The 8,788-nt window shown below is 47.6% G+C and overlaps 1 protein-coding gene across 1 annotated transcript; it reads left to right on the top strand.

The window, feature by feature from the left end:
* The first annotated feature begins 239 nt into the window (after positions 1-239).
* Positions 240-2,898, top strand: LOC140901647 (uncharacterized). Its single transcript, XM_073320856.1, has one exon. It carries the CDS (start codon positions 240-242, stop codon positions 2,844-2,846), a length of 2,607 nt encoding a protein of 868 aa, XP_073176957.1. The 3' UTR covers positions 2,847-2,898.
* The last annotated feature ends 5,890 nt before the right edge of the window (positions 2,899-8,788 follow it).

Genomic DNA, 8,788 nt, shown 5'->3' with positions numbered 1-8,788 from the left:
TATTGTACTAACTGGCTAGCATATGTGGGTGTTAATGAAAGTTTTTCTTATCTTGTAGGTGAGATGCTTGTCATTGGTTTCTAGGACACTTCAGACACATGACAGACGCTTGGAACTTTCTGTCTCCTTCCTAGCATCAAAGACCCTTTTGCCTCCACAGCTGGCACCTACAAAAGGGCGGGTTAGTCCTCTCCATCACACTGTGGTTGGTTCTTGTGGTTTACAGCAGAGTTGCCAACATGGGGAGCAGGCTTGGCAAAAGGAAGCGTCTTGGTGTGCCTGACAAATCTACAGACCAGAAGGCTGAGAGGGCAGCCATGGAGATGGAAGGGACCCCACAAGAGACACCTGAGACCCATCGTGCTGCAGAGACTGCACTAGATGCCACCCAAGTGATGGGCAAGGCTGACTGCTCTGAAGATCCTGCACCAAGGACCACAGAAGAGATTGCGAGTCAGACTGCCACAGAGCATGGTGAGGACCAGCCTAGTGCAGAGACCACTGAAGGGAATGAGTCACAGCCAGAAGCAAAGCTGCCACCAGCAGTCCCCCAAACCACTGAGACCCAGCTTGACACAGAGACCTCAGAGCACACTAGTGAGGCACAGCCTGTTGAGGGGAGCTCACTAGATCCCACAGATGAGACTGAAGCTGCCACAGAGCACTATGAGTCTTCTCCTATTGAAGAGACCACAGAGGTGACTGAAACACGACTTAATGTGCTACATGACCAAGGGACTGAGGCCCAGTTAGCTGGTGAGATTCAGCCCATCGATATTGGTGTATTGAAGACTGAGGATCAGCCTACTGCATGGAGCAGAGAAGAAACTGAGGTGCCAGTTGCAATGTCAACCAGGCAAGAGGCTCTCGGAGAGGCAGAGCCTGCTGCACAGATCCCCCAAATGATTGAGGCAGAGTCTATTGTAGAGACTACACTAGCCTCCACAGAATTGATAGCAGCTCAGCTTGCTGTGCAGGACACACAGCTAGGTGAGATGCAACTTGCTGAAATGGGTGAGTCCCAGAAAGTAACTGATCATGCTGAGAACTGTTCTACTGCAGAGCCAATGGAGGTGACTGAGGCACAACCTGCTTCCCCAAGTGCACACCAGATCCTCCAAGACACCAAGGGGTTCCAGCCTCTTGCAGAGAGGTCTCTAGAGCCCACCGAAGTGAGTGAGGTGCATAGTATTGCACAGACTACGGAGGAGACCAATGAGGGCCAGAAAATTGCACAGGCCACAGAGGCTGAAGTCTGCTCTATTGAAGAGACTTCTGAGAAGACCACAGAAATAATGATTGGGGCACACTCTGCTGCAGTGACCAAAGGAGAGTCTGGTGAGGCTCAACCCACTGAGCCTCCTAGCATTGCAGAAGTGACTGAGACACAGAACGCTGCTGAGAACAGTGAGGACCAACCTTGGTCAGAGACCACAGAGGTGACTAAAACCCAGCCTACCGCACTACACGCACAAAAGAGCAAAGCAGTGGCTGGTGAGGACCGGCCTGCCTTTGAGACCTTGGAGATAATGACGGACTCCCAGCCTAGAATGCTAGGCAAGCCAGACACTGAGGCCCACAAGACTGTACACAGCACAGAAGAAACTGGCAAGGGACAAACTGCTCTGCCAGCCATGCAAGGCATCCTGCAAGAGACACTGCCTACTGGTGAAGCCCAGCAAGCTGTAGAGATCCTAGAGAGCCTGCATGTGACTGGTGGAGCCCAACGTCTTGCAGAGACGGAGTCCCAGAATACCACAGAGAACGATGAGGCCTATCCTATTCCAGAGACTGAGGCAGCATCTGTCCCAAACCCGGAGACTCCTGAGGAGGCGGGTGTGTGGCCGACAGCAGAAGCAGCTAAGGGGAAATCTACTGAAGACATGGCACTAGACACTGCAAAAGTAAGTGAGGCTCTGCCTACTGGGGAAAACCAGGCCCATCCGAACACCGAGGTAAGAGAAGCGATGGTGGTACAGGCTGCTGGCACAGACACACAGAGTCCCCGAGAGACTGAGACCGTGAGGGAGACTGTGACCCAGTCTACTGAATGGAGCACGCCAGAGGGGGGTGGGACTCGGCCTACCATAGAAGCAGCTCAGGTGCAAACTGCTGCACCTATTGTACAAAAGTCTGAGCCTGCTACAGAGACTCCAGCAGGTAACAGTGAGTCCTGTCCTGTTGTGCAGGCCACAGAAGAGATGGCAGTGCCTCCTGTTGCAGAGACAGAGATACAAATTGCTGCCCCAGCCACACAAGAGCTACCCCGAGACTCGAGTGAGACAGTCTCTTGCACATGCAGCCCAATAGGCTGTGAGGTTCAGTCTGCTGCACAGACCGCTGAAGTGTACGCAACAGCACGAACCATTCTAAAGTTTATCCAAGAGACCAGTGAGGCTGCTGCTAAGACCACAGAAGAAACTGAAGCCTGTCCTATTCCAGGGACTGTGCTAGAGACCCCAAAAGAGGCTGAGTCTCTGCAATCATTGACAGAGACCACAGAACTAAAGTTTGAAAAGAGGGGTCAAGATCCTCAAATCCCAGCTAATATAACTGAAGACCAGGCAGGAGGGGAACATGCAGCAATAAGCAAGGAAGAAATTCTGAAAGCTTCTGAGCCCAAGATCTCTGTAGATGCTGAGTCAAAACTACAGCAGTACACTGAGCAAGAAGACCCAGTCGCTTCTCTTGGTGCCAGCTGTGAGCTCCCTCAGACACTGGAGCCCAGTAGTGAGACACATGCTTTCCAGCCCCTGGCATCCCTAGTGACTGCAGTAAATGAGAGAAGAGTCCAAGGGGAGCCTAAACCGATTGATTCAGCTTCTGAAACCCAAGGCACAAAGTGAAATGGCCCTTCATTCAGTCTATGGTCCTATTGGCAGTGAAGCTGTGCCTTCAAAGGAGATGTTTGCAAGAGAAGCACCTGACCTTATTCCTATGGTCTGAGAGCCTCTATCCCAAACAGAAGAGAAACTAGATCCCAGCAATGGTGCCAGCCTAAAACAAACTAACAGATTTCCTGTACCTGAGCTGTGCTGTATGTCTTGCCCAAAACATCCCATGAAACTGCAATTGTGTAGAATTCAGATATAGTAGAATGGGCATTCTGCCAATATTAGTCTCCGTTCTTACCATCTATAGAAAAGGAAAGTACAGCTCATCTGTGTCTAAACTGCTGTAAACATACTCTGCTACAGATAGCTGTCTACCTTTTTTAAGTAATGTGTATTAAGAATGCTTTGCAGAAGACAAAATAGACTTTTGAGATCAAGTTGGTATTTTGAACACCTTAATTACCATTCTCCCTATTTTCTACACCCTTTACAACACTGAACACTCAAGTTTTAATCCCTCACTATCTTGTTAACTAATATCTCACCTGAATTAGCCTACAGAGAGCTGTCAAGCTAATGCACATACCATTCACTTCTTATTAGCATTTGAGGGTCATTTTCTGACAGATACCTAAAGGCCACTTAGTATTGGAGAATAAGCTACTGAAATATGTAACTGTCTAACCATTGCAAATTAACATGCATCCATACTGCACCAAGTTGGGAAGAGGATACACTTGAGTTCAGAGATGAGAAAAGGAGACACGAGCCTGTGTATTGTACTGTCAAATGCTAGACTTGTTTTAATGTTTGTGTCAATAAACAGTATTTTATGCTCATCACTCAGTGTCTCTGCACATTGCTCATCTTGTCTGCCCTTCTGTTTTCTACATAACTATTGCCCTTTGCGTGAACAGGGAGGCTTTGCTGCATGTTAACCAGACTATTGAGAGTGCAACTTGTACTATTTCAGAATCCAAACTAGAAAGGGGCCTGGGTGCTCCTTGATAGCAAAGGCTGGGACTTTCAGAGCAGCCCAAGGGCATTGGACAGCCAGCTTCCATTAACAAATGCCCTCAGGCTACTCTGAAAATTCCTGCCTCAATCAAGACTGGAGTTTTGCCAGATGCTTCAGGGTTTATATTAAAAAACAAAGGTTGTACTGATTGATTATACCAGTGTAATTAAAAGTGTAATGGCCCACCTCTCCAGTGTGGTTGTGGTTATCCTAGTATAGCTTACACCTCCCTGGCAAGGACAAGGAGCTCTACTTGTAGAAAGCACACAATTGTTAGTAGTACAAAAACTGGAGAGCAGGCCTCCTTCATAGGGAGCTCAGTCAAAACAACTCTAACCTGTAGTGTCGGATTTACATTACTATTCTCCGCCTACAGCAACAATAATGTTGCTGCTGTAACTGAAGTAGCCCACTTAAGTACTTAAATTGACTAAGATGCTACTGAGTGTAGGGTTTGGTTTGGTGGGGGGGTTGGTTTTTGTTTTTTCTTTTTCCTGTGTCTATCGACTATTCAAGGCCCTAAAGAACCTTTCTGCCCAGAGGAGGCCGCTCCCATGCAGCTATGCCTGTCTGACCTAGGTCCAGTTTCTTGGACACTGAACTTCTGCCTCCTCATTCCTCTGGTAATTCTTTAAAATCCATCCTGTTATGTCTGTCTGACAAGTAGAACTAGGCAGGAAACCTTTCCTGGCCTGATCTGTGACAAACTGTTCTCCCCCTCCCCTGCTCTCAAAAGGGGAGGGAAGAGGCCTACCCTATCACAGCCAATACTCTGATGGGTAGGGCCCTCAGCAGGGATGTGGGAGCCTTATGTTCAAGTCCTAAAACAGGCACAGCAAGTATTTGAACCTGGGTTTCTCATATCCTAGCTAAGTGCTCTAATTATTGGGCTATTGGCTATCCTGGAATAGGAAAGTCTCTGGTTTTTACCAGGAAATGTCAGCTCGGAACTGGGAAACCTTTCTTCCCCAAAGCTTTTGTTGAAACTGGTCCTCTTCCAAATAAAGTGTCAGTGAAATGGCCTTTTTCAACCAACATGTTCTTGTCAAAATATTCCTGACCAGCTCTGCTCCCAAGCCCTTCTCTGCACCTTAGTAGTCAGCCCTGTAAGGTGATTTTACTCTCTAAATTGCTGTGGTAGGGTTGTTTTCCTGTTCTGCTAGTGCATACAACCTTTAATCTCCTATCTGGCTGTCTGCCTTTCTACAAAAACCTGAACAGATAGCATAAAGCATAGCATGGGGAAAATAACCTGAGGCAACGTACAAGTTCTCCACTTTACAGCTATGCACTACTAACAAACTTATAGGCATGATTATCTGGTCTGCTAACAATCCCAAGGAACCATCGGGGAGAAATCCAAAGAGAAGGTGTGGGGATGGTATAAGTTGCTTATCCTTCTGTCTGGATTTGTACAGACAACCCCTGTGCATCTGGACCTCCCATACCCAGCCACCCCTTCCAAGACTTTCTTGGTACATCCAGAACTAACCTCACACTCCATACCCAAACCCTACCCCACTGAACCTCAACCCCTGCATCTGGATCCCCCCTGCACCCAGACCCACTGCCTCTGGACCCCACCCCTGCACTCCAGACCACCCCCTCTGAGCTCCCAGCACTTAAACCCTGACCCTGACAAGCCCCACCCCTCTGAGCCCCCCACATCCAGACCACCGCCCCCTAATTAGCTGCACCCAGACCCACACTCCACCAAACCCCCCTCCCCAAGCACCCAGACCCCCCTGCCCCACACTTAGGCCCCTGTGCCCAGAGCCCTCCACTGAGCCCCAACCACCTTCACCTGGAAGCCCCTGCAGTGCCCTATTGCCCCTGCATGTGGAACCCATCCCCCTCCATAATGTGCCTCTGTGCATCCAAATCCCCCCACTGAGCTGCCTGCACCCAGACTGTCCTACACAGAATCCTCTCACCCCACACCTGGATCCCTCCACACTTGGATCCTGCCTGGATGAGCCTGCCTACCTGCCCTGCACCTGGCGCAGAGAGGCAGGGCCCCAGGGTGTTTCTGGGGCAGGCCCAGGTCTTGTGCTGAGTCAGGGTCAGAGTCCAGCTTCACCGCTGAGTCCTTGTCCTGGGGGTGGAGGGGCTGCCGGTTGATCTCCCACCTTTATGCAGCCAGTGGCCTGTACTCCCCACTGCCATGCTGGAGCCTCTGCCTTTATTGACAAAAAGTGCAGAATTTTAAAATGTTGTACACAGAATTTTTAATTTTTTGGTGCAGAATGCCCTCAGGAGTAATACATAGTGCCATCAAAAGCCCTTATAATTCTAGGCTGTATAGTCATGCTTATTTTATGTACTACGAAATTGGAGCCTAAAATGAGATGATCCTTACCATAGTCGGTATAGCAGAACTAAATGCTTTTAGCATCACGTGCAGAAGATAAAGAGGTAGTGTAAAGCCAGAGCATATAAAAATCTGGGGAACTGCCAGTTATGCATCTGTCCATTGTTAACAGTGTATTAACACAGGGGGCATGCTTATCTTGTGCTACCAAAAATCCCAGAGAAATCATTCTGTAACTGAATGTGGTCCAAAGGGAGGAGAAAAGGCTGGCAATGGGGTTTGGTGCTTGTCTATCGCTTCTCTCTGCAGGTGATAAATTGTATCCAAATAGAGGTAGACAGTATATAGTCTTTTCTCAGTTTAGCCAGTATTCATCAGCTTGTATTTATTTCCTAGAGCTTATTGAAATCACCAAATGTTGAGGGACTGACCTCCAATTCCCATTGTGGTACAATATTCATAAATGCAGCTAGGGAATAAAATAACTGAATCTAAGATTCCTGTGTTCTTAGCAATTGGGCTTACACCACGTTTGAGCTACCTCCATGTGACTGGTTCCTGCCTCTTCAAACATATGTTAGGGCAATCTTGATACATATTTGCAACTGCCCCTCCAGTGCATAGTTTCCCAAGTAATTAAGAACAGTCCTAGTCCTGCTAAATGACCATATGTGTGGTAAAATGTATGTAATCAAATCACTCATGCAGCACTTTACTGGGTGTCCAGATATTTAGTTCTAATGTGTATGTTTGTTGTGGCCCATATTCAGCACAAAAAAAAAAAGGTTATTTAAGAGCCTTAAGCAAATGCCAAGTCTCTCGCATTCAGCGTTCATTGTTCCGTGGCCGCAGGAGCAGTAATATATAAAATGAAGGTTACAGCCCATAAAAAAATAGGGTATCTCATCAGGAGTCACCTCATCTACTGAGCATCTCCCTCCCATATTTGTGACGATCAAATTCTTTCATTGCAAATAATGGTCAAAAGGGAAAGAGGGCAGGGGGGGTAGTCAGTTGTCGATTTCAGCTTGTAACCGACAGATCTCCTCTCTTCTCGTCAGTTTTAATTCTCTGTTCTTTACATTCTCCAGATGAATTGAAAAACACAAGAAATCCATAAAAGCCTTTGTGGGAGACTTGAAGAAGAAGCCTACTACCCTGTTGTGACTTAATATTAAAGGGGTCATTAAACTGCTGCTCATGAGCCACATGCAACTCTTTTACAGTTAAAGGGCAGCTTGCAGAGTCCCCCCTCTATCCCCCAATTCTCTGCCTACCAGACTGGGTGGGGAGCTAGGGGCTTCTGCCCTGTGATGGGGTGGTGGAGCTCGGAGCTTCTGCCCTGTGGGGCTGGGGATCTCCAGGTTTCAGTTGAAGCCCCACGCCCCTGAAGATGCTTCCTGTGGGGCTGAAGTCCCGAGACCCTCTTCCCTGCAGGGCAGAAGCGCTTAGCCCCACCACTCTGCTGCAGGGCTGAAGCCCCGAACCCCAGCAGGAACGCCCTACAGGACTGAAGCCCAGATCCCTGACAGGTGCTTCCAGCTCTCGAACTTCTGAAAATTATCATCTGTAGTTCGGAGGGTCAGTAAGTTTTGCCACCTCAGTAGTATTTAATGCAAGTGTAACATGCTTGCAAAAAGAATCAAGATATAGTATAACATCCTAGGATAGCTGCAAGCAAATGGAGTTATTGCATGAGCACACGAGGTAGATGTCTAGGCTTCGGTGCTGAAGAGCACCAATAAAGCTAATTCCCCAAATTCAAAAATCATGAGACTGTAAAAAGCCATAGGATTGGTTTAAAAACCACCATGAGATTTAAAAAAAATACATGCTGAGTTCTTTTTATTTGTCTTCTGGTTTCAGGGCTTTTCAGGTCAGGTGAACTTGGGGCATATTTTCCAAGTTTTTCTTCACAACCACATGGTGTACAAACACACACAAAATCTGACAATCTCATGTCATTATTTCACTTCAAGAGCTGGGACTTGAGAAAATTGGCAACACTGGGCTAGGATTCAAACCCTGCTGATGATCTGTGGTTGGGATTGTTACACAGGCACTAAAGGTACTGTAGGAGAGGATTAAGGTGCCTTCCCACACTAAAAATTGGGAATTGCCTTCATTTTAATGAAGACTAGCTGCTGCCTCTGAAAAGACGGCAGAGGCATGGCACAGGCAGATGAAGGCCAAAGCTGATCTAGATCAAATGATTATACAAGGAGGGTTGTAACGGAAATGTAAAGTCCCAAAGCCACTCATTTATTATGGGAATCACAAAATTTGGGAATCCCAAATCCGGAGAATAAAGATAGGGTGGAACAAACTGATCCATTTGATCCAACATGCGTTGGCCATTGGCTTTGGGACCTGATCAGAACCAGCCCTTCCACTCCTGCTTTTAGGTTCATTTGGAGGTTTTTGGTTCGGAGGAGGATTTCTCTTTGCACATTCCCGATATGTTCTCTTCCTTCTGTCTCACTGATCACCAATGAGTGATCTCAGCAAAAGTGCTGCAGCCACGGTGACTTTTGAGATGCCCAGTGGTGGATGATCTGCTAGTAACAGGGACATCTATTCGACTTGCAACCACAGTAAAACTTCTAGGCTGAGACATTTGCAGAT

This window comes from Lepidochelys kempii, chromosome 22 (assembly GCF_965140265.1).
Source record: "Lepidochelys kempii isolate rLepKem1 chromosome 22, rLepKem1.hap2, whole genome shotgun sequence".
NCBI classification, from domain to species: domain Eukaryota; kingdom Metazoa; phylum Chordata; order Testudines; family Cheloniidae; genus Lepidochelys; species Lepidochelys kempii.
Note: the sequence above shows the minus strand (reverse complement) of the source record. Positions and strands in the feature narration are given on the sequence as shown.

Coding starts and splice junctions, on each gene's coding strand:
- LOC140901647 (XM_073320856.1), top strand. CDS start 240: ATGGGGAGCAGGCTTGGCAAAAGGAAGCGTCTTGGTGTGCCTGACAAA.